The sequence below is a fragment of the Sminthopsis crassicaudata genome, chromosome 3, assembly GCF_048593235.1.
Source record: "Sminthopsis crassicaudata isolate SCR6 chromosome 3, ASM4859323v1, whole genome shotgun sequence".
Taxonomy (NCBI): Eukaryota; Metazoa; Chordata; class Mammalia; order Dasyuromorphia; family Dasyuridae; genus Sminthopsis; species Sminthopsis crassicaudata.
Genome location: NC_133619.1, coordinates 639,810,756 through 639,835,967, shown reverse-complemented (window position 1 = coordinate 639,835,967; position 25,212 = coordinate 639,810,756). Strand labels below are relative to the sequence as shown.

General features: G+C 39.8%; 1 protein-coding gene across 1 annotated transcript in view; it reads left to right on the top strand.

Annotated features, from left to right (window-relative positions):
* The window catches only part of LOC141562595 (uncharacterized), a 173,344-nt gene that overhangs the window by 130,327 nt on the left and 17,805 nt on the right, over window positions 1-25,212 (top strand). The window contains exons 3-4 of the mRNA XM_074302601.1: window positions 7,115-7,199; window positions 16,812-18,791. Coding sequence (XP_074158702.1) covers window positions 7,169-7,199; window positions 16,812-18,791 — 2,011 coding nt within the window. The 5' untranslated portion in view covers window positions 7,115-7,168. The remainder of the gene's footprint in view (window positions 1-7,114; window positions 7,200-16,811; window positions 18,792-25,212) is intronic.

Sequence of the window (25,212 nt, the reverse complement as noted above, 5' to 3'; positions counted from 1 at the left end):
GGTGGCCAAACTGGCCTCTAGCTAGAAACACCTGCTGTTATCTGCACCCTTTCTGTTGCTGCTGGCCTGCGTTTTCGCTTTCCCTCTCAGGTGTTTTTTACTTTCTTTCTAAATCCGATTTTTCTTGTTCAACCAGAGAACTGTATAAATGTCTACATATATTGTATTTAAAAAAAAAAAAAAAAGAAAAAGAAAGAGACAATTGCTGCTTCCCTGACTCTGAGCTAGTGGGGCCCAAAAGCCACCAGGAGAGGCCGGAGCTGGGACCTGTGCTGGCCGGTGGATGAGAGCCCGAATGATTTCTCTTTTCTTTTTTTTTCTTTCTTTTAATTTTTTAAATTTATTTTTATTTATTTTTATTTTTTTAATTTTTTATTTTATTTTATAATTATAACATTTTTTGACAGTACATATGCATGGGTAATTTTTTACAACATTATCCCTTGCACTTACTTCTATTCAGATTTTTTCCCTTCCTCCCCCAACCCCCTCCCCCAGATGGCAAGCAGTCTTATATATGTTAAATATATTACAGTATAATTTAGATACAATATATGTGTGTAGAACCGAATTTTTTTGTTGCACAGGAAGAATTGGATTCAGAAGGTAAAAATAACAGTTTACATTCATTTCCCAGTGTTCCTTTTCTGGATGTAGCTGGTTCTGTCCATCATTAATCAATTGGAATTGGATTAGCTCTTCTCTATGTTGAAGAAATCCACTTCCATCAGCATACATCCTCGTACAGTATCATTGTTGAAGTGTATAATGATCTTCTGTTTCTGCTCGTTTCACTCAGCATCAGTTGATGTAAGTCTCTCCAAGCCTCTCTGTATTTCTCCTGTTGGTCATTTCTTATAGAACAATAATATTCCATAACATTCATATACGATAGTTTACCCAACCATTCTCCAATTGATGGACATCCACTCATCTTCCAGCTTCTAGCCACTATGAAAAGGGCTGCCACAAACATTTTGGCACATACAGGACCCTTTCCCTTCTCTAGTAGTTCCTTGGGGTATAAGCCCAGTAGTAGTATGGCTGGGTCAAAGGGTATGCACATTTTGATAACTTTTTGGGCATAATTCCAGATTGCTCTCCAGAATGGTTGGATTCTTTCACAACTCCACCAACAATGCATCAGTGTCCCAGTTTTCCCACAGCCCCTCCAACATTCATCGTTATTTGTTCCTGTCATCTTAGCCAATCTGACAGGTGTGTAATGATACCTCAGAGTTGTCTTAATTTGCATTTCTCTGATCAATAGTGATTTGGAGCACTCTTTCATATGAGTGAAAATAGTTTTAATTTCATCATCTGAAAATTGTCTGTTCATATCCTTTGACCATTTATCAATTGGAGAATGGCTTGATTTCTTATAAATTAAAGTCAATTCTCTGTATATTTTGGAGATGAGGCCTTTATCAGAACCTTTAACTGTAAAAATTTTTTCCCAATTTGTTACTTCCCTTCTAATCTTGTTTGCATTAGTTTTGTTTGTGCAGAAACTTTTTAATTTGGTGTAATCAAAATTTTCTATTTCTCTAGTTCTCCCTTGGACACAAACTCCTTTCTCCTCCACAAGTCCGAGAAGTAAACCATCCCATGTTCCTCCAATTTATTTATGATTTCGTTCTTTATGCCTAAATCTTGGACCCATTTTGATCTAATCTTAGTATGTGGTGTTAAATGTGGGTCCATGCCTAGTTTCTGCCATACTAATTTCCAGTTTTCCCAGCAGTTTTTGTTAAATAATGAATTCTTATCCCAAAATTTGGGATCTTTGGGTTTGTCAAAGATTAGATTGCTATTTTTATTCACTATCTTGCCCTGTAAACCTAACCTATGCCACTGATCAACTAGTCTATTTCTTAGCCAATACCAAATGGTTTTGGTGATTGTTGCTTTATAATATAGCTTTAAATCAGGTACACTTAGACCACCTTCCTCGGACTTTTTTTTCATTAGTTCCCTTGCAATTCTCGACCTTTTATTCCTCCATATGAATTTTGTTGTTATTTTTTCTAGGTCATTAAAATAGTTTCTTGGGAGTCTGATTGGTATAGCACTAAATAAATAGATTAGTTTGGGGAGTATTGTCATCTTTATTATATTCGCTCGGCCTATCCAAGAACACTGAATGTCTTTCCAATTATTTAAATCTGACATTATTTTTGTGGCAAGTGTTTTGTAATTTTGCTCATATAATTCCTGACTCTCCTTTGGTAGATATATTCCCAAATATTTGATACTATCGACTGTTATTTTGAATGGAATTTCTCTTTGTATCTCTTGCTGTTGGATTGTGTTGGTAATGTATAAAAATGCTGAGGATTTATGTGGATTTATTTTGTATCCTGCGACTTTGCTAAAATTCTGAATTATTTCTAATAGCTTTTTAGCAGAGTCTTTGGGGTTCTCTAAGTATACCATCATGTCACCTGCGAAAAGTGACAATTTGATTTCTTCATTTCCTACTCTAATTCCTTGGATCTCTTTCTCGGCTCTTATTGCCAAGGCTAGAGTTTCTAGTACTATATTGAATAGTAATGGTGATAGTGGGCAACCTTGTTTTACTCCTGATCTTACAGGGAAAGGTTCTAGTTTATCACCATTACATATGATGTTTACTGAAGCTTTTAAATATATTCTCCTTATTATTTTAAGGAATAGTCCATTTATTCCTTTACTCTAAAGCGTTTTTAGTAGGAATGGATGTTGGATTTTATCAAATGCCTTTTCTGCATCTATTGAGATGATCATATGGTTTTTATTAATTTGATTATTAATATGGTCAATTATACTAATAGTTTTCCTAATATTAAACCAGCCCTGCATTCCTGGTATAAATCCCACTTGGTCATAGTGTATTATCCTGGGGATGATTTTCTGAAGTCTGTTTGCTAATATCTTATTTAAGATTTTAGCATCAATATTCATTAAGGAAATTGGTCTATAGTTTTCTTTCTCAGTTTTCGATCTACCTGGTTTAGGTATCAGTACCATGTCTGTGTCATAGAAGGAATTTGGTAGGACTCCTTCAATCCCTATTTTTTCAAATAGTTTACATAGCATTGGAGTTAGTTGTTCTTTAAATGTTTGGTAGAATTCACCTGTAAATCCATCTGGTCCTGGGGACTTTTTCTTAGGAAGTTGGTTAATAGTTTGGTCTATTTCTTTTTCTGAGATGGGACTATTTAGACTACTTACTTCTTCCTCTGTTAATCTGGGCAAGCTATATTTTTGAAGGTATTCTTCCATTTCATTTAAGTTATCGAATTTATCGGCATAAAGTTGAGCAAAGTAGCTCCTAAGTATTGTTCTAATTTCCTCTACATTAGTGGTGAGTTCACCCTTTTCATTTTCAAGACTATCAATTTGCTTTTTCTCTTTCCTTTTTTTAATCAGGTTTACTAAGGGTTTGTCTATTTTGTTGGTTTTTTCATAAAAACAACTCTTAGTTTTATTAATTAATTCAATAGTTTTTTTACTTTCAATTTTATTAATCTCACCTTTTATTTTTTGAATTTCAAGTTTTGTGTTTGTCTGGGGGTTTTTAATTTGTTCCTTTTCTAGCAATTTTAGTTGTAAACCCAATTCGTTGGCCCTCTCTTTCTCTATTTTATGCAAGTAGGCCTGTAGAGATATAAAACTTCCCCTAATTACTGCTTTGGCTGTATCCCACACATTTTGGTATGATGTCTCATTATTGTCATTTTCTTGGGTGAAGTTATTAATTATGTCTATGATTTGCTGTTTTACCCAATCATTCTTTAGTATAAGATTATTTAGTTTCCAATTATTTTTTGGTCTATTTTCCCCTGGCTTTTTATTAAATGTTATTTTGATTGCATTAAGGTCTGAAAAGGATGCATTTACTATTTCTGCCTTACTGCATTTGATTTTGAGGTTTTTATGCCCTAGTATATGATCAATTTTTGTATAGGTTCCATGAACTGCTGAGAAGAAAGTATATTCCTTTCTGTCTCCATTTAGCTTTCACCAAAGATCTATCATATCAAACTTTTCTAGTATTCTATTTACCTCTTTGACTTCTTTCTTATTTATTTTGTGGTTTGATTTATCTAATTCTGATAGTGCAAGGTTGAGATCTCCCGCTATTATAGTTTTGCTATCTATTTCCTCTTGCAGCTCTCTTAATTTCTCTTTTAAGAATTTAGATGCTGCACCACTTGGTGCATACATGTTTAATATTGATACTGCTTCACTATTGATGCTTCCCTTTAGCAGGATATAATGCCCTTCCTTATCTCTTTTAATTAGATCAATTTTTGTTTTTGCTTGATCTGAGATGAGGATGGCTACTCCTGCTTTTTTGGTTTTGCCTGAAGCATAATAGATTCTGCTCCACCCTTTTACTTTTAGTTTGAATGTCTCATCCTGTTTTAGGTGTGTTTCCTGTAAACAACATATAGTAGGATTCTGACTTTTAATCCAGTCTGCTAACTGCTTCCTCTTTATGAGGCAGTTTGCCCCATTCACATTTATGGTTAGAAGGACTAATTCTATATTGCTTGCCATCCTATTAACCCCTGCTTATGCTTTTCCCCTTTCCTTCCCTTTTACCCTCCTATCCAGTATTAAACTGGTAAACACCACTTGCTTTTCACAGCCCTCCCTTTTTAGGATCCCTCCCCCACCTTAAAGATCCTCCCCTTATTTTACCCCTTTTCCTCGAAATTACTGTATTCCCTTCCCCTTAGCTTACTCCTTCCCTTTCACTTTTCAATGAAGTGGAAGAAGTTTCACCATAAATCGAATATGTCTATTGATACACGCTATGTTCATCTCCCTCCTTTCTTTCTCTCAGATATAATAGGTTACCTTTGCCTCTTCAAGAGATGTAGTACCACCACTTTATACTTTTTTATGATATAATCTCCTTTCCACCTCTAGTTTCTAAGACAAATTGTACATATGTTCTTTACATATTTTTTTGACAGAAGTATAGTTCTCAAGATTTCTTTTTACCTTTTTTAGAAGTCTCGAGTTCTGTATTTGAAGATCAAACCTTTTATGTAGGTCTGGTTTTTTCATCAAAAATAGATGGAATTCATTTATTTCGTTAAATGTCCATCTTCTTCCCTGGAAAACGATGTTCATTCTTGCTGGGTAAGTTATTCTTGGCTGCATACCAAGTTCCTTAGCCTTTCGGAATATCATGTTCCAGGCCCTGCGTTCTTTTAATGTGGACGCTGCTAGATCCTGTGTTATCCTTATTGTGGATCCTCTATATCTGAATTGTTTTTTTCTAGCAGCTTCCAATATCTTTTCCTTTGTCTGATGGTTCTTGAACTTGGCCACTATATTTCTTGGTGTTTTGATTTTAGGGTCCCTTTCAGTAGGTGATCGATGAATTTTTTCAATGTCTATTTTACCCTCTGTTTCCAAAACGTCTGGGCAGTTCTCTTTGATAATTTCCTCGAAAATGGTGTCCAAGCTCTTTTTTTCCTCCCATTTTTCAGGGAGTCCGATTATTCTCAAATTGTCTCTCCTGGATCTGTTTTCCAGGTCTGTTGTCTTTCTGGTAAGGTACTTGACAGTCTTTTCAATTGTTTCATTTCTCTGGTTTTGCTTGACTCCCTCTTGGTTTCTCCTTGAGTCATTCATTTCTACTTGTTCCAGTCTAATTTTCAATGATGTATTTTCTTCACTCACTTTTTTTATATCTCTTTGTAATTGTCCAATTGAGTTTTTATCTTCTATGGAATTTTTTTCCATTTTATCCATTTTATTTTTTAGAGAGCTGATTTCTTTTTCCAGCTCACTAATCCTGATTTCCTTGGAGTTGTTTACCTTTTCCAGCTCACTAATCCTGTTTTCCTTGGAGTTGTTTACCTTTTCCAGCTCACTAATCTTGTTTCTCAATGATTTGATTTCTTTATCCACTCTGTCTTTGAATGCATGGGATGACTTCTCCAGGCTCTCTTGCCAAGCTTCCCTTTCCTTTTCCCATTTCTCTTCCAGCTCTCTTGTGAGAGCCTTTTTGATTTCCTCTATGAGGTTCTTTTGCATTGAGGAGCAGCTTGTATCCCTCCCAGGGGATACATCTGGGGACAGTCTGTTTTTAGTCTCCTCAGTGTTTGAAGTCTGCTCTCTCTCCACACAGAAGCTGTCAATGGTTTGAGCCCTTTTGAATTTTTTGTTCATTTTGTCAGAGTAGGAATCAAAGAAAACAAATTAACAAGAGAAACAATTGGTCTGTTTTGCGGGGGATGGGGCTGGATTGGTATTAATGGGCTTCCTCTACAGACTGGGGGTAGGGCAGCAGAGAGCCACTAACAGAACAGCAATGACTGTACTGAGTCTGCGCTCCAAGAACGCACCGAGTCAGTCCAGGTGGGGGTTGGGGGTGGCCGGGCTCTGAGAGATGCTGGCTTTCTGGGGTTTTAATCTTCACCTCCGGTGTTTACACCCTCTCCACCGCTCCTGGCTTGCTGCCAAGACGGAGCATCCACACTGGGGCAAAAGCCCTTTCACAGAAACGGCAGAGATCACACCCCTCCCCCTCCAGTCTGAGCTGTGTGAGCTGCCTGTCTAGCTCTGGCTGTCTGCCCTCAGTCTGCGCCCAGTCTGATTGACCCTCCCCTGAGCAAACACAGACCTTTTCTGGCGACTTTCAAGGATGTCTTCTCTTGGTGATAATTTGTGGATTTCTTTCTGGGTCAAGCATTAAGTCAGAGGCTTGTCATGAAGTAAGTTCTGAGAGAAAACGAGGAGCTCAAGCAGCTGTCTGCCTCCACGCCCGCCATCTTGGCCGGAAGTCCGATTTCTCTTTTCTTACAGTGACAATTTCAGAGAAAGGATCCCATCCCCCCACCCCCAGGCCCCAGGCCCCCAACCCTGAAACGTTAGCAACAAAAATAGAAGGTTCCTGGGAGGAGAACTCATTGTAATGGAGGGAACTGGTGGGAATAACAAGAGGGAGTTGATTAGCCCCCCTCGCACCATTGCGAAAGTCTGTGGGGGGAGACGAGAGGGAGGGAGGCCCAGTGGCTGGCTCTGCGGGCACCTTTCTGAAGGGAGTACTGAATGGCTGGGGAGGGGCGACTTCTGAAAGGGCCAGAAGCAATAACGGAGCCCTTTTCAGGTTTTTCCCACGGAATCCCGGGAAGAGCTGCAGTGCTGCCCTCTGGGGAACTCCATGGACAGGCCCAGGAGCCCAGACTCCGGAGGTGAGTAAACTTAGAGGCCGATCTTGCTTTTCTTCCCCTTGGGTTCAGATTGGAAGGGAGGTTTGGAACTGCCTGAAGGCAGGAGCCTGATTTAGCCACTTAATCCTCGGGAAATGGACTCCAGCCAATCTTTTACGTTAGCCTCCGAATAAAAGCAAAAACGTGTCAGAGCCTCCTCTCAAAGGGAAAGGAGGAATCCACCTCAGACCTTTACTAATTTTATACTTTGGGCAAATCACAAAATCCTTTTTGCCTCAGTTTCCTCATCTGTAAAGTGCACTGGAGAAGGAAATGACAAACACCTTCAGTATCTCTGTCAAGAAAACCCTAAATGGGGTCACAGGACGTTGGACAGGATTGAAATGACTCAATAGCCAAGAAAGACTTCCATTTTCTGAGGGTTCTCTTCTGCTTTTCTCCCCTTCCCCCCCTCATCCTCACCCATCCTCCCCTCCCCCAGGCCAGCCCCTACATCCTTCCTTCTGCTGGCACAAAGTCCCCAGCTCTTGTTCTAGAGCTCTCCCCTGGAGCTGGGGCCCAGACTTTGGGATTGGGGCCTTCTTCTTCTTCTTCTTCTTCTTCTTCTTCTTCTTCTTCTTCTTCTTCTTCTCTTTCTTCTTCTTCTTCTTCTTCTTCTTCTTCTTCTTCTTCTTCTTTCTTCTTCTTCTTTCTTCTTCTTCTTCTTCTTCTTCTTCTTCTTCTTCTTCTCTTCTTCTTCTTCTTCTTCTTCTTCTTCTTCTTCTTCTTCTTCTTCTTCTTCTTCTTCTTCTTCTTCTTCTTCTTCTTCTTCTTCTTCTTCTTCTTCTTCTTCTTCTTCTTCTTCTCTTCTTCTTCTTCTTCTTCTTCTCTTCTTCTTCTTCTTCTTCTTCTTCTTCTTCTTCTTCTTCTTCTTCTTCTTCTTCTTCTTCTTCTTCTTCTTCTTCTTCTTCCTTCTTTCTTCTTCTTCTTCTTCTTCTTCTTCTTTCTTCTTCTTCTTCTTCTTCTTCTTCTTCTTCTTTTCTTCTTCTTCTTTCTTCTTCTTCTTCTTCTTCTTCTTCTTCTTCTCTTCTTCTTCTTCTTCTTCTTCTTCTTCTTCTTCTTCTTCTTCTTCTTCTTCTTCTTCTTCTTCTTTCTTATCTTCTTCTTCTTCTTTCTTCTTCTTTCTTCTTCTTCTTCTTCTTCTTTCTTCTTCTTCTTTCTTCTTCTTCTTCTTCTTTTCTTCTTCTTCTTTCTTCTTCGTTAAGTGTCTGAGATTTGAACTCGGGTCCTCCTGAATTCAAGGCTGGTGCTCTATCCACTGCACCCCCTAGTTGCACCCCTCCCCGTTGCTACTTCTAAAGGACCTTCAGGGCCTTTCAAGCCCAATGACTAAGCCACGCATCTTGCAGCGTTCTGCTCCCATCTCTGCGTCCTCAGGCTCCCTTCTGAACCCCAAAAAGCGCTGCTTTTCCTTTGCCATTTGACTTTCCTCCCCATGACTTGAAGAAAAGGGAGGGTCAGGGAACTTGGAGGTGAGCCAGGGCCGGGAAGGAGCTTCCTGACCTCTGGGGTGACGGTACACGAGGGAGAGCTTGGGTGAAAGCCGGCGGGGGAGCGGAGACAGGAAAGGACTTCCTCCAAGCAGGTGGAACCGCAAGGCCGACCAGGGTCAGCCGTGGAAATGATGGCACCGGCCAGATCCCGGCCTTCACCTCCTTCTTTGTAAGACTCCCACGAAGTCTCGGCTAGAGAAGCAGAAAGTTAAAAGCGCTCTGCAGTGAGGGGGGGGGGCGTGATTACTGCCCAGCACTCAGGGGCGTTTGGTGACAGCTGATGACAGGAAAGGCTCTGAGGGAGTCCCCGAAGGCATCTTCGTACCTCAGAGTCCGGCCTGTAGAGCCCAGGTGTCCATGCCTCCCTAAAGACAGACTAAGCATCCTGGAGGCAGCCACAAGTCCCTGCCCAAGAGGCCTTTTCTCCGTAATACCCGCATCATGAGGCAGAAGAGAATCCAGACACTGCGTCAGCAACAATCCTCCAGGCTCCCGGGTCTGGGAGCCGCTTTGGGCAGGAGTCTCTGGGCTGCCCATACTTGGAGAGAAAGAACTGAGAACTCTAGCATCTCCTAGTGGGTTTTGACTTGTGGGTAGAGGCTTAGGTTCGATTTGGAGTGAAAAAGCAGAAGGGATCGGTAAACGGAAGGCCTGGAGCCCCGGACAGGTGGGCAAGTATTTCTGGGATGGAGCCAGGAGCTGGGCTGGGGCAGCGAGGATGAGCCTTCCCTCTTTAACCCTCTCCTGTTTTCTTTTCTCTGTCTCTCTGTCTCTTCTCTCCCTCCCTCTTTTTGTCTCTCTCTCTCTGTCATCCCTCTCTCATATGTATAACAGAGAAGGGAAGGAGGCCTTGATTGATGGCATCTAAGGAAGGCACAGGGCATTGACGACTCAGAATTAACACAGGGCAGCCTCCTGACTGTCAGACGAGACCTCGGGAGGTAAATGAATGGGCAGGAGACCCACGGCTGGTTCTGTGACTGACACAGGATTTCTGTCTCCAGCCCCAGGATTGGCTGTGATATTCCTTTGCCTCTCTGACTTCCAATTTGAAAAGACTTGGAGCTGGAACTGTCAGTTCCAAGGTTCAGGACCAAGGACAGGGGCGCCCAGAGCCCTGGGAGTCAGCTCAGGGAATCCTGACACATGTAGGTGGGCAAGAGATTAGAGCTTCATTTATTGTTCTCTTTTTGTATAGATCAAGGACTGTTGGGGCAGCTAGGGGGCGCAGTGGATAGAGCACTAGCCTTGAATTCAGGAGGACCCGAGTTCAAATCTGATCTCAGACACTTAACACTTCCTGGCTGTGTAACCCTGAGCAAGTCACTTAACCCCAGCTTCAGGGGGAAAAAAAAAAAAAAAAGGAAGGACTGTTTCCTGTGCAATTCCTTCTAAGGTCCCAAATGGGGATTTCTGTTCGAACTGGGACTTTGTTAGGGACGGCCTCTTGCTGCTTTATAGGACGCAGTTACCTGTGTTGTGTCTGCAGAGGGGGGAGACTGCTGGCCGCCTTGTTTGTGTTTGTGCTGGCTTTTGGGGGGATCCCCTTTTGCTTGAGCTTCTGGAGTGGGAGAACTACAGTTTCTACCTGGCTTTCCTAATCACTGTTCAGCCTGCTGTGGTTTTCAGGCTTTTGCTGGCAAAGGCCTATGGGAAATGGATGATCTGCCTCCACTCAGGCACCTGTCTTGAACAGAAATCTTGTACAATGTCACATTAGGAGAGTGAGGAGACTTCTGGTCAACAACAGGTCTCTTGTGCCTGAGAGAAGAGGCCCATGGGCTCTGGGATTTCTGGAGAAATGGGAGTTTTCCTGCTCAGGTAAAGAGCTTTGCTTTCTTTTTAAAGTAGTGGGTGATGAAATAGAGTCCAGAACAAAGGGGCTCCCTGCTGAGACATGAAGCTGGGGAAGTACCCCAATCTCCTTTAGAATTGCTGTGTTTTGCTGTAGCCCTTTGTACCTGGCTGAGCCCAGAGTTGGGGGCGAGGTTGCCAGCTCACCTGAAGTCACCGGATTGGTGTTTCTAGGCAGGTGACAACCCCAGTCAAATATCTCATTGGAATCTGACAACGTCCCTGTGAGATAAGTGCTGTAGGTGTAACTGACCCCATTTTAGAGATGAGGAAGCTGAGGCTCGGAGGGATGAAACAGTCAGATAGGGTAGGAAGTATGAGAGGCACAAACTGAAAGCAGATCTCCCTGATTCCTGGTGCTTGGCAAGTCTATTTTAGAGACTTTGAGCTGTTTTATTACTGCTAGTGAAGAGGAACTTCAGTGGTTAATGAGACGTTCTGGGAATTAGAAGAATGAAACACCACGTTTCACATCCATCCATGATCCTAACATGTAACTCAACGTCAGGTCACCCCTGGTCCTCAGTTTCCCCATGTATGAAATGAAGGAAGTGCCCCCGCTTGTGTATAAGCTCCTATTTCCCAGAGCAGCACTAGGGGTGGCTTCTGAGGTCCCTTCCAGCTTTGCATCTATGATCATAGCTGTGTCACCTGGATGAGTGTCATCTTTCCTTTAAGCCCATTCCCCTATTTATAAGAAGGGAAACTTGTTCTAGATGACATATGAAAGCATCATTTTTTTCCTTCTATAGAACCAGGGCTGGGCGGGCCAAAGAGGGTTGTTGGATGATGAACCGTCTCTCCTTAACTCCCTCCCTTTCTCTGTTCTTTTCTCTCCGCTGTCTCTGTCTCTCTTTTCTCCCTTCCTCTTTTTGTATCTTTGTCTCTGTCTCTATTTTTATCTTTCTATTTCTTGGTCTCCCTGTCTCTCTCTCTCGTCTCTTCCTCCCTCTCTGTCTCTCTGTCTTTCCTCTCTCCCTCCTTCTTTGTGTCTTTGTATCTCTATGTCTCTCTCTGTCTCTGTCCCTCTTCTCTCCCCCTTCTTCTCTTTCTCTCTCTGTCTCTCTCTCCTTCCCTCTCTCTCTCTCAGAATTTATGTCTGTCTTTCTGTCTCTATGCCTCTATTTCTCTTTCTGTCTCTGTATCGCTTTCCCTCCCTCTCTTTATCTCTTTCTTTGTCTCTCTATCTCTGTCTCTACCTCTGTCTGTCTCTGTCTCTGTCTTTCTCTCTCTTCCTCCCTCTGCCCCCAGATGACAGGCTTAAAACTCAAAGGGTCCTTCAAGGTCATCTTGTCCAGCCTCATTCTGAAGTAAGGAAAGCAAGGCACAGAAGGGGAACATTAATGGTCCAACATCATATAGATGTCCTCTCATATGTTCCAGCCTCCTTCCCCCAAATTCCCTCATTTCAATCTGTGCCAAAGGACAGACTAAGCCGTTCATTCTTTATCTATCTTGTTATTCACAAGAACAAACCCTCAAACCTGAAATAGAATTAGAAAAACTATATTAAGTTATTTGGCAGAAGAGGGTAAGGCTGAAAAGCATTGTTTTCCCCTCTTGTTCGGTTCTGGGAAGTTTACATTAGAGAGTATTCTGACAAGTATATTGTCCTCATCACATGGACCTGGTTCGACAATTGTTCTGAGAGATAACTAGTAAAAAAAAAAAGCTGGATTGAGATGTCTATGAGTAAACATTCAACAAGATTTGGACAAGTCCAAAACACAAAAGGAACCCAAAGCACAAGTGTGGGAGAGTGTTCCCCCAGCCAAGGCTCGGGCGTGAGGACCAGAACAAGGATGCTTTGGGTGGATCTGGAGCCTAGGGCCGCCAGGATTCCTTGTGGCCATTTCTGGCATTCCTGGGAAGTCGCTGGGGTCAGGTGACATCCTGGGTCAAGCTTGAACAAAATCATACTTTTTCCCTGAAAGAAAGAATAAGGCATTCCCCATGTTGGGCGCCCTTGCTGTTGCTCCTGGCTTTGGTTCTTCTGGAAGGAGGCTGCTGCCTGATGGACAGCGGCTGAACAGTTAGCCCAGAGGAAAGGGTCCAGAGCAGGGAGGCTGAAGTCTTATCTGTGGCAAGAGGCCTCTGGGGCCCGGTGACAGGGGGAGCTCTATGGGGGATTGAGAGTCCAGCTCCGCCATCTTGGCAACTGCTAAGCCATCAGGGCCTCCACTGGAAGAAGACTTGGGTCAGCAGCTAGGGGAGTGCCAGAGTGCATAGAGCACTGAGCCTGCAGGCAGGAGAACTCAAGGTCCCGAATTAAAATCTGGCTGCAGACACTTCCTAGCTGGGTGACCCCTGGCAGGTCTCTTAACCCTGTATGCCTCGATTTTCTCATCCGTCAGATGAGCTAGAGAAGGAAATGGCCAACCACTGCAGTCACTGGGCAGAAAAGCCCAGATGGGGCCACAAAGAGTCAGACTAATAACAAGGCTCCGGCTCCCTCTTAATCTCCCTTTAAACCATCTTAAACCATCACAACAATAACAAAAACTCTTGTGAAATACTGGAGGGTATGTTTTTTTTTTGAAATAATATTTTATTTTCCCAAATATATGCGAAGATAGTTTTTAACATTAATTTTCTTTAAGATTTTGTGATCCAAACTTTTTCTCGATCCAGATCTTCCCTTCCCCACCCTAAGACAGCAAGCAATCAAAAACAGATTAAACATGCACAATCCTTCTAAACAGATTTCCTTATTTGTCATATGTAAGAAAAACCAGAACAAAAGCAAGAAACCACAAGAAAGACAAAGCAAACAAACAAAAAAGGTGAAAATACCATGCTTCAGTCCAGACCTAGTCTCCATACTTCCCTCTCTGAATGCAAATGTCACTTTCCATTCAAAGACTATGGGAACTGGCCTGAATCACCTCACTGTTGAAAAGAGCCACATACATCAGAATCGATCATCACATAATCTTACTGTTGCTGTGTACGATGTTCTTTTGGTCCTACTCACTTCGCTCAGCTTCAGTTGATATAAGTCTCTTCATTCCTCTCTGAAATCATCCTGCTGGTCATTTCTTACAGAACAATAATATTCCATGACATTCACATACCACAGTTTATTCAGCCAGTCTCCAATTGATGGGCATTTCCAGTTCTTGCCAGGGCTGCCACAAGCATTTTTGCACATGTGGGTCCCTTTCCCTTCTTCATAATTTCCTTGGGATACAGACCTGTTGGATCAAAAGGTATGTACAGTTTTATAGCCTTTTGAGCATAGTTTCAAATTGCTCTCTACAATGGTTGGATCAATTCACAACTCCACTAACAATGCATTCATGTCCCAGTTTTCTCACATTCCCTCCAACATCTGTTATCTGGAGAGTACATTCTAATGAAGCTGCTGAGAAACATCTAAACAGAATAGATTTACCCCAGGGCAGCTAGATGGTACAATGGACAAAGTACTGAGCCTGGAGTCAAGAGGACCTGAGTTCAAATCCAGCCTCAGACACTTAATACTTACTAGCTATGTGACCCTGAGCAAGTCACTTAACCCCAAATGCCTCAGAAAAAAAAGAAAAAAAAAGATTTACCTACATCTATACTATCAAAAATCAGGGGGGGTCTATCCATCTTAGGGGCCACTTTCTGGGTATCTGTGGACCCCAAGTGGACAACATATTCCCTATGTACCCGAGTATCTGAGGAGGAGCTGGGACTGGGAATAGGCAGAGGTTTGATTCAGAAGCAGTTAGATGCTGTAGGTAAAGCTGAAGTCTAAGGGAAGAATTTCAGTTTCCAAAATCCGATGGAAAATTCCAAGAGTCTAGATTCTGATGATGGTAACTTTCAGGCCAAATTTTGCTTCTGTGATTGATTTCTCTGCACTGGTACTGATGGAGCTACCCGAGAGTAGGCGCCTAAGCCGATCCTTCCAACTCAGGGCTCTGCACTCAATCCTGCCCAAGACATCGAATGGATGGACAGTGGATTCTAAGCATAGACTCTGAATAAAAGCTGGATGGAATCCCCCACTCACAGGCAGCCAGAAATTGGTTGTGCTCACTAGAAACTGGTCTCTGAGAGGTCTCAGAGGTTCCCGCCTTCAGAGGGCCTTCTTCTCAAGTCTCTTTACCATCCTAAAGGCTCTCATCTACACTAGAATCTGGTAGGTTCTGCGGGTACTAGATTCCCATCTCCAGTGTATAACCCTCCTTTAGAATTAGCCTCCAACTTGTGGTTTTCTCAAAACCATAAGACGTTTTCTGACTGAGTTCATCTATACCTTCCTAGATCCCCATTTCTTTGTTCACTCAAGGTTTTAGAGAGATTGAAATTCAATTGTTTTGTGGAATCTCAATCTTCCTTAATTTCTCACACTCTGAAAACTCATTGGTCAGTGATACTTATCTTACATTACTTTGAAGCTTGTAACATTCTGTGGAAATTTAATTATTTCTCGTAATATTGAAATGTTTTACAGAACCGCACAAGTATAACCTATAGCAAATTGCTTGCCAAAAATTTGGAATTTTTTTTAATTTGACTTTTTTAAGTCAAAACTATGTTTACTTGTAAACAACAAACAAAAAATAAATGAATAAATAAATAAATGAATAAAAAAAAAAGAATTAGCCTCCAAAACTGGGGATATTTCTATATCTGGTTTTTAATTGGACTTTTCTGACATTTTGTTCTGTAGCTAAAACAAAAAAATGTTTCAATTCCTATGGCTATATTTCTCTCTGAATTTGCTTCTTTAGCTTAAAAAAGTCTCTGGCCCCATTTCTACTTAAAAGTCCTTCTGTTCACTTCTGTCATAAAAGAATACTTCAGTATGTAAAATAGCATTTCTATCTGGATTTTTTTCTGTTCCCATCTCTACCTAAAATAATACTTTAGTTTCTATGACTGTATTTCTTTCTTGACTTCTTTTAGTTCCTTTCTGTACTGAAAAAATTACCTCTATTTTAATAGCCGTCTTTCTCTCTGGACCATTCTCTTCTACTAAAAAAAAATGTTCTCATTTCTATGCTGGAGTTGCTTTCTGGACTTCTTTCTGTTCTGTACTTTCAAAAATGCTTCACTGATCCACTCTTCTTTAGTTGTCTTGTTCGATTTTTTTTTCTCCATTTTTTCCCTTGAGGCAATTGGGGTTAAGTGACTTTCCCAGGGTCATACAGCTAAGAAGTGTTAAGATTTGAACTCAGTCCTCCTAACTTCAGGGCTGGTGCTTTATCCATTGTACCACCTAGCTGCCCCTTTTTCTCCATCTTGGACAAAAGCAAACATGGTATGCTCAATGAACTTGCAGAAGCTACAATGCAGGGAGTCTAATATACTAGATGGCAGACTCTGGATCCAAAAGGATAAACATGTGCTAGAGAATTGTCCAGAATTCAGCAGAGCATCAAAGACAAGTGTTCCTCAAAATATCTGAGACTGCAAGTTCAATAGGCATTAAAGCATTTATTAAGTGCTTATTGTATGCCAGGAATTGGGACTAAAAATACTCTACCTGGAGAATAAATATATAAGCACAAAGAACATTCCTGATCTTAAGGAGTTTACATTCCTATAAAGGGAATCCACATACAAAGAGGTTGTTGAAATCTTGGGGGAAGAGGAGTAACCATTATCAAAGTAAGGAGAAGTACAAAGAGTATCTGTGTGTGGGTGCTTCCTTAAACTGGGAAGGAACTTGTCAGGTAGAAAAGAGAGGGCTCATCATGGTAGGGGCACACTGCTACTGTGAAAAGGCCACTGGAGCAGAAGTTGAGGAATTCTTGGGATTCTTGGACTGATATTGTTTTGAAGTGTCCAATGCCCTCCAGTGTTTTGGTAGAGACCTTCTGACAAACAAATGTGCCTTTTTGAATGGAAAAAAAGACAGTGATTCTGGATCGATTGTGAAGTCCATAGAGAGAATGGCTCATACAAAGATTTTTTTTAGTAGAAGAGATGATCTTTGTTCAAAGATTGAATTCTATTTTTATCCTATTTCCCTTAAAAAGAAAAAGACATATGTTCTTGGCCTTTTAATACTTTCAAACAGAGAAAAATCTTAAAGCATTGTTAAACTAGGAAAGATGTTATTTCTCCATAGTTCTAGAGACACCAAAAAGAAGTTTTCAAAAAATTGTTCTCTGGGTGCTACTTTCCTATGAATACCATTTATGGTCGTATCACTTCATTCCTAGTTTCCATTCTCAAAGCTCAGAACATTTGTAGTTTATTTCAGATTTATATCAGACATTTGTACTTTTTAATTACTGTTTTTCAGATTTGGAGTCCAATGTCAAGATCAAAAATGAGCCAGAGGAAGAATCTTCCCAAAGAGTGAAGATTGAAAGAGTCAGCAGTGTTGATGACTCCTCCTCTATTTGTAAGGAATGGGGTGAAAGTGAGAGCCAGGTAAAAAGTGAGGAACTAAAACAGAAGAGTGATGTGAGAAAAATGACCAATCCCCAGAAGATTCAAACCAGAGACAGATGTAATAAATATAAGGAAGGTGGGAAAAAGTCCCCTCCATATTCAAACATTGCCGAACATCAGAAAGTCCATGCTCATGAGAAGACTTATAAATGTAATCATTGTGGGCAAACATTCAGTCACAAGTCAAGACTTACTCGACATCAGAGAATTCATGTTAGGAAGAAGTGCTATAAAAGTAATGACTGTGAGAAAACCTTCAATCAGCCCTTAACCCATGCTTCCCATGAGACAACTAATCCCGAAGAGAAATCATATAAGTGTGATACATGTGGTAGATCCTGTCCCAAAAACTCTGTTCTCATTAGGCACCAGAGAATTCATACTGGAGAGAAACCTTATAAATGCAAGGACTGTGGGAAAGCCTTCAGTGAAGTGTCCAAACTTAATGTACATCGGAGGATTCACACTGGAGAGAAGCCTTATGAATGCAACGATTGTGGAAAAGCCTTCAATAGAACTTCATCTCTTGTTAGGCATCAGAAAATCCATACCGGAGAAAAGCCTTATAAATGTGATAAGTGTGAAAAAGCCTTTACAGAGAGCTCAAATCTTATTCTGCATCAGATGGTTCATACTGGAGAAAAGCCTTTTACATGTAATCAATGTGGGGAAGCCTACACTAAAAACTCAAACCTTCTCAGACACCAGAAAATTCATACTGGAGAGAAGCCTTATAAATGTGAGGAGTGTGGGAAAGCCTTCAGTGAGATGTCAAAACTTACAACACATCAGAAAATTCATAGTGGAGAGAAACCCTATGTGTGCAATAAATGTGGGAAAGCCTTCACTGGAAATTCAAACCTTTCCAAACACCAGAAAATTCATACTGGAGAGAAGCCTTACAAATGTGCCGAGTGTGGGAAAGCCTTCACCCAGAGCTCAGTGCTTTACAGGCATATGTTGATTCACACTGGAGAGAAGCCCTATAAATGTAATGAATGTGGGAAAGCCTTCACTCAGTACTCAACCCTTTTCAAGCATGAGAGGATTCATACTGGAGAGAAGCCTTATAAATGTAATGAATGTGGGAAAGCTTACACTCGAAACTCAACCCTTTTCGCTCACCAGAGAATTCACACTGGAGTGAAGCCTTATAAATGTGAGGAGTGTGGGAAATCGTTCATTGAGAGCTCAACCCTTCTTGGACATCAGACGAGTCATACTGGGGAGAAGCCTTATACGTGTAATGAATGTGGACTATCTTTCACTAAAAACTCAGTTCTCATTAGGCACCAGAAAATTCATTCTGGAGAAAAGCCTTATAAATGTGAGGAGTGTGGGAAAGCCTTCAATGAGATGTCAAAACTTAAAATGCACCAAAAGATCCATAGTGGAGAGAAACCTCATAAATGTAATAAATGTGGGAAAGCCTTCACTGAGAACTCACGCCTTTCGAAACACCTGCGAATTCATACTGGAGAGAAGCCTTATAAATGTAAGGAATGTGGGAAAGCCTTCAGCCAGAGCTCAATGCTTATTAGGCATATGATTACTCACACAGGAGAGAAGCCTCATCAGTGTGCTGAGTGTGGGAAATCTTTTACTCAAAAGTCAAGTCTTTTCATCCACCAGAGAATTCATACTGGAGAGAATCCTTATAAGTGTAATGAATGTGGGAAAGCCTTCCGTAGAACCTCAACACTTAAAAAACACCGGGGAACACATACTGAAGACAAGCTTTATAAAAGTAAAGAGAGCACCAAGGTGACTGATGAGAGGCAACCAGCCAAACGGAAGTCTTCCAATGTTCCCCTCAAAAAAACTTTAAAATGACAACTCCAGTCAAATTTTAAAGCAGCAGAGCTGTTGGGTTGAGACATTTTTCCAACCTAAGATAATTTAAGGGATCAGTTCTTTTTTCCATGGTGATGTGATCAGGGAAAGGTGTGGTCACTGCTCTCTTTATCCAAAAAAGGCTATTGATACCCTGCTAGTGCTTCTCTTAGCCTTAGAACTGTGATCCTATATCCTGTACTCTTGCAGCCACAAGGACAGATGTTCCTTGGAAGTTCTTACAGAACTTTTCCCCACGTCCCAAACTAGCTCTGAAAACAGCAGCCTGAGGAAACCTAAAGCTTGGAACAGTGTCTCCCTACCACCAAGTGAGCCCAAATTAAATATAAAGTTCAAAGTCAAGATAGAGGCTGGAAAAATAAGCAAACAAGAACAAAAGAACTTGGCCATGAAAAGCTACTACAGTGGCAAGGAAGCCCAAGACACAAAATAAGATGCAGACAACATTATGAAAATAGCTATAAAAACCTCAAAAAAATGCTAATTGGACTCAAACCCCGTAAGAATTTCTAAAAGAGTTTTTAAAAAGAAAGATAAGAGGAAAATTTGGGAAAGGAAATGAAAGTGATGCAAAAAATGAAGAGAGAAGTAGTAAAAGAGGCACCAAAAATACTGAAAAAATAACACCTTAAAAAACAGAATTGGCCTAATGGCAACAGGGTACAAAAATTCACTGGAGAAAAGAACTCTTTAAAAAGCAAAATAGGACAAATGGAAAAGGAAGTACAAGAATTCGTTGAATTGAAATGGAAAGAATCCAATGATCAACTCCTGAAAGAGATCCCAAAATGATATCTTCTGGGGTACCGTGGTCAAATACCAGAGCTCTTAGATCAAAAAGAAAATATTGTAAGCATCCAGAAAAAAGCAATCCAAGTTTGATGGCACCATAGTTAAGGTCACAGAAGATTTAGTAACTTCCACAGTAAAGGAGCAGATATTCCAGAGGGCAAAGGAGCTACTATTACAATCAAGAATAACTTATTCAGCAAAACCCACTATAATCTTTCTGGGGGGAAATGAATATTTAATGAAATAGAGGGGTTTCAAGCATTCCTGATAAAAGCCCAGAGCTAGATAGCGAAATCTGACATTCAAACATAAGACTTAAGGAAAATATAAAAAGGTAAACATGAAAGAGAAATATTAAGATACAATAAAATTATGCTATTTATATTCCTAAGCAGGAAAATGATGCATGTAATTTCTAATAACTTTATCATTATTGTGGCTGTTAGAAACAGTTTACTTAAATAGACATGGATGTGAGTCAATGTTGGGATGATTTGAAAAAAATGGAAGGAGTAAGACAGAGGGATGCTCTGGGAGAAGGGGAAGAAAGAAGTAGAATGGAGAAAATTATTTCATATAATAATGACATGCATGGGAAAGTTTTTACAGTGGAGGGGGAAGTTGCTGGGGTGAGCAATGCTTGAACCTCACTCATCAGAATCACTTTAAAGAGGGAACAATACACTCACACACACATTCAGTTAGATATATAAATCTATCTTATATAACAGGGAAATAGGAAGGGAAGGGAATAAAAGAAGAGGAAGGGAATAGGGAAAATAAAAAGCACAGATTAAGGCAGCAGTCAGAATTTTTAAAAAGGTTTTTGAGCAGTAACAGGATGAAGAGAAAGAACAAAGAGAAGAAAATAGGATGGAGGGAAATGCATAGTAATCAGAATGGTTACTCACACCCTTAAATCAGAAGCAAATAACAAAATGTATTAGAAACCAGAATCCCACAATATATTGTTTACAAAAGGCACACTTGAAATAAAGACATACCCAGAGTTAAAATTAGGAGATAGAGCAGAATCCATTGTGCTTCAGTCAAAGTTTAAAAAAGGGGAGTGAAGCAGGGTTAGTAATCACTCTCTCATAGTGATAAAACAAAAGCAAAAGGAAATCTAATAAAAAGAAGTATTGGAAACTACATTTTGCCAAAAGGTACCATAGACAATGAAATAATATACAAAAAACTACAGCAAATTTCTGTAACTAAGCTCTATTTTCTCACATATATAGGGAACAGAGTCAAATTGTAAAAATAAGAGCCATTCCCCAATTGAAAAATGGTCAAAAGATATGAACAGGAGTTTTCAGGAGAAGAAACAAAGCTATAATAACCATATGAAAAAATGCTCGAACTCACTGTTGATTGGAGAAATGCAAAACGGCCCTGAGATATCACTTCACACTTCTTAAAAATGTCATGCTAGAAACTGCAGTGGTCCTCAGCCTTTTAAATAGGGGCCAGGTCACTGTCCCTCAGACTGTTGGGGGCCGGACTATAGTAAAAACAAAAGCTCACACTCTGTCTCTGCCCCTCAGCCCATTTGCCATAACCTGGCCCATAAATGTCCTCAGCGGGCCGCATCTGGCCCAGAAGCCGTAGTTTGAGAACCCCTGCTAGAAAGGATGAGAGAAAATATTTACACTAATGAACTGTTAGTGGAGTTGTGAACTGGTTCTGCCATTCTAGAGAACAATTTTAAATCAAGTCCAAAAGACTAATAAAAGTATATCCTTTGACTCAGCAATACCACTACAAGGTCTATAATCCAAAGACATGAAAGAAAAAGGATCTATATGTAGAAAATTATCTATGGTAGATTTTTTTTTGGTAAAGAACTGGAGATTGAGGAGATACCCATTAATTGGGGAATGGCCAAACAAGTTGTGGCATATGATTGTGAAAGAGTACTATTGTGTTGTAAGAGATGACAAGTAGGCAAATTCCAGAAAAATCTGGAAAGACCTACATGAACAGACACAAAGTGAAATGAGAAGATTCAGCAGAGCAATAATGTAATGATAATCAACTAGGAAAGACTTAGCTATTTTGATCAATACAATGATCCAAGAAAATTCTAAAGGACTCATGATGAAAAATGCTGTCTCCATAGAAAGAACCAATGAACTCTGAATGCAAACTGAAGTATAATTTTCTCACTTTATTTTTCTTGAGTTTTTTGTTGTTCAATATGGCTAATTTGGAAATGTTTTGCATTATTTCTCACACACACACACACACACACACACACACACACACACACACACACACAAATGCTTGTCTTTTCAGAGTGGAGAAAAGGAGCAGTTGAGGAGAGAATATGAACTCAAAATTAAAAGATAATAAATTTTAAAATAACCAAAAAAGGTCACAAACGTGGAGTAATATTAGTCTCCAATTTAGTATGATTTGACATCAGAAAACATATAGTAGAGTGAAGGCTTATAAAAGTCATGAATGAAGAATAGATTTTATGAGACAGTTACTACTGACCTCACATGAGAGGAAATGTGATGGAGAGAATATAGGAACATAAAAGATATGACAAGAATCTACTAAACATTTAGGCTTTATTGTACAGCAGAAGATCTTATTAGTATAATGAAAAATCTTCATTCTGAACTCAACCTTTAAATAGATTGCACAATTTATACTGGAGGGAGAGAAATGTTATAATTAGTATGGTAAGGTCTTCTTATACTTTTAATTATCCTCAAAAATAGCCTTTTTAAAAGTAATCAGCTTGAGATGAAGAGAGCCATCGGTGGAGACTGTGGAGGACTGTGGAAACTGAGTGTGGATCACAACATAGCTTTTTTCACCCTTTTTGTTATTTGCTTATATTTTTTTCTCATTTTTTTTCCTTTTTGATTTGATTTTTCTTGTGCAGCAAAATAATTCTATAAATATGTATGCATATATTGGATTTAACATATATTTTTACCATGTTTAAAATATATCGATTATTTGCCATGTAGGGGAGGGGATGGGGGAAGAGGGAAAATTAGAACACAAGGTTTGGCAAGGGTTAATGTTGAAAAATTATCCATGTATATGTTTTGAAAAAAAAAACTTTAATAAAAGTTTAAAAAAATCAGTTTGAAAAAGCTTCCTGTGGCAGATAAAATGGTATATAATATTAGAAATCCAATAATGAAAAATCTTTTGCTGTTTATGATAGCCTATTATGGAGCTATCCTTAGTATGCAAGTTAAAAGAGAAGATAGTCCAATTGGAGGCATCCAAACATTTTATTTGGGAGATGCTTTGACCCTTTAGAGATCTAATGACAAAAATTTGGTAATTACTGAGAACACTGTACGAGGCATTCTTGGTTGGGCATGCTTTCAACACCCTGTTAGTATTGTCGTATGGTTGTGAAATTTCCATAAGAAAACCCCTACTCTTACAAAAATATCTTTTGTAGCTCTTTTTGTGTTGGCAAAGAAGTAGAAATTGAGGGGACTCCCATCAATCAAGAAATGGCTGAACAACTTGTGGTATATAATTATTATGGAATATTATTGTGCTAAAAGATTGGATAAGGGAGTTTCATAAAAATCTAGGGAAGACTTACATAAATTAATATACACCCAAAATAAGTATAACCAGAAAAATACTATGTACAATAACAATATTGTAACAATAAACAACTCTGAGAGACTTTACTAATCAACACAATGATCCCCATCAGTTTCAAAAGACTCATGAAAAAGCTAACCACTTCCAGAGAGAGAACTGATGAACTCTGGGTACAGATTGAAGCATATTTCTCTATTTTTCTTGCCTTTTCAATGATTGGAGTGGGGAAGGGATTTTGAATAAAGTTAAGAATTTGGAACTGAAAATAAATTTTAAAAATATTATTCAAGATCAAAGAAAGGCATGTGTTATATAAGAGTAGATAAATATAAAATCATGATCATGGATGAACTTTTTGCATTCTTTTATGGAGAGATGATTATGTGAATCTTTTCAGAATGCCGGATCATCCCACACTACAGAAGTAATCTAACTACACAGAAGGCCTGACAGAAGTGCTTTTTAATGTTTTCCTGAAGCATTTCCTTTAAATGAAGAATGGAAAGGGAACGCAAGAAGAGTACAGTGGTTGGGGAGAAGTTTGAAGGGAAAGGAAGAATGGTGAAAATCAACTCATAGAATTCTGGTGCCCTAAGATTGCTCAAAAAAAATTATAAAGAGTCTCTTGAGGAGGGGTGTAAAAGCAGGTGATATTTTAAACTCTTGTATTTTGAACTGGGCAAAGAAGGAAATGACATATATACACACACAGATGAAATCCATTTAGCCCAATCAAGAAATTGGCAGAAAAGGATAAGATAACAATAAGAGAGGGGGCAGGTAAAAGGAATAGATTCGTTAAAAGCAAAACAAAATTTCAGAGAAGGACCAGAAAACAAAAGGAAAGAATAAAATAAGAGAATATATTTGGGGGTATATACAATTGCCCATGTTAACTGTGAACATAAATGGGATGAATTCACCCCTTCTATTATCTCATCTCGAAAATGGGGTCAATAATAACGATGGTATTTTTACAGAGCAGTGTTTTCAGATTGCAGTTGACTTGGCTTGTCACTTGTATAGAAGCACTGGCTCGGGATCGGTGGGTGAGTGGGGGACAAGGACGGGTCTGGCTACATGGGACTATGCTATAACAAAACTGGCATAGGTTTCAAAAACAACTAGATTATTTCGCTGTCATCATTTTCCATCAAAAGGTCCTCCTTTGAGGTCAGAGTTTATCATTGTCCCACTTCGAAAGAAAAACATTGACATAAGTTTGGCTCTATGCCTCTTTGTTTCTTATTGGTAGTTTCAATAGACTGTTGCTGGACTCATACACTAAAACTAAACAGCCATTTCTTGCTCCTGAACTTGCTCCTACCTTACTACAAAGTCCATGACTGCTGCTCACTCTGGATCACCCTAAGTGCAGGACCTCAGGGGTTCCTTACATCTGTGAATCAGAAGTCCTAGTAAGGGATAGAATTAACAGAGGATGATTATTCCTACACTCTACAGACATTTGGGCCTGCCTTACTCTTATCCTGGTGCACAATTTCTCCTTTCTCTGAAATTCAGGGAACTCCTTCCAGACCATCCCCAGTGTTACAGATATTCACTGACTCCCTTTGCTGATCAGGGTTGCAAGAAGGATTCACTTATTTTCTGTATTCTTGGCTTCTCATCAGAACTTGATCTGCCACATTTTCTCCATTGTTGTGCAGTACATGTGTTTGTTAAACCATGCTCAATTATTCCTGCTCCTCTGCCATCTTGATTCAGTCGTCCTTTTTTCTAATTATGTCATCTTCCCTTTTCATTCATTTTGTGGTTGTTTCATCTGTTTTGTTTTCTAGATCCTGTGTACTCCTCTCTATATCACCTCATGGAAATCTTTGGGAACTTATTTTAAAATTTATTTTCTGTAGTTTTATAAAATAGATTTTCTTTGTAATTCTATGTATTTTATGCATTTAAAGCCAGTGACTTTAGCCTTATTAGACTCTCCACAAGGGTCCATGACCTGTTGTAGAGTCAGACAATGGGATTGACATCCCTGGCTT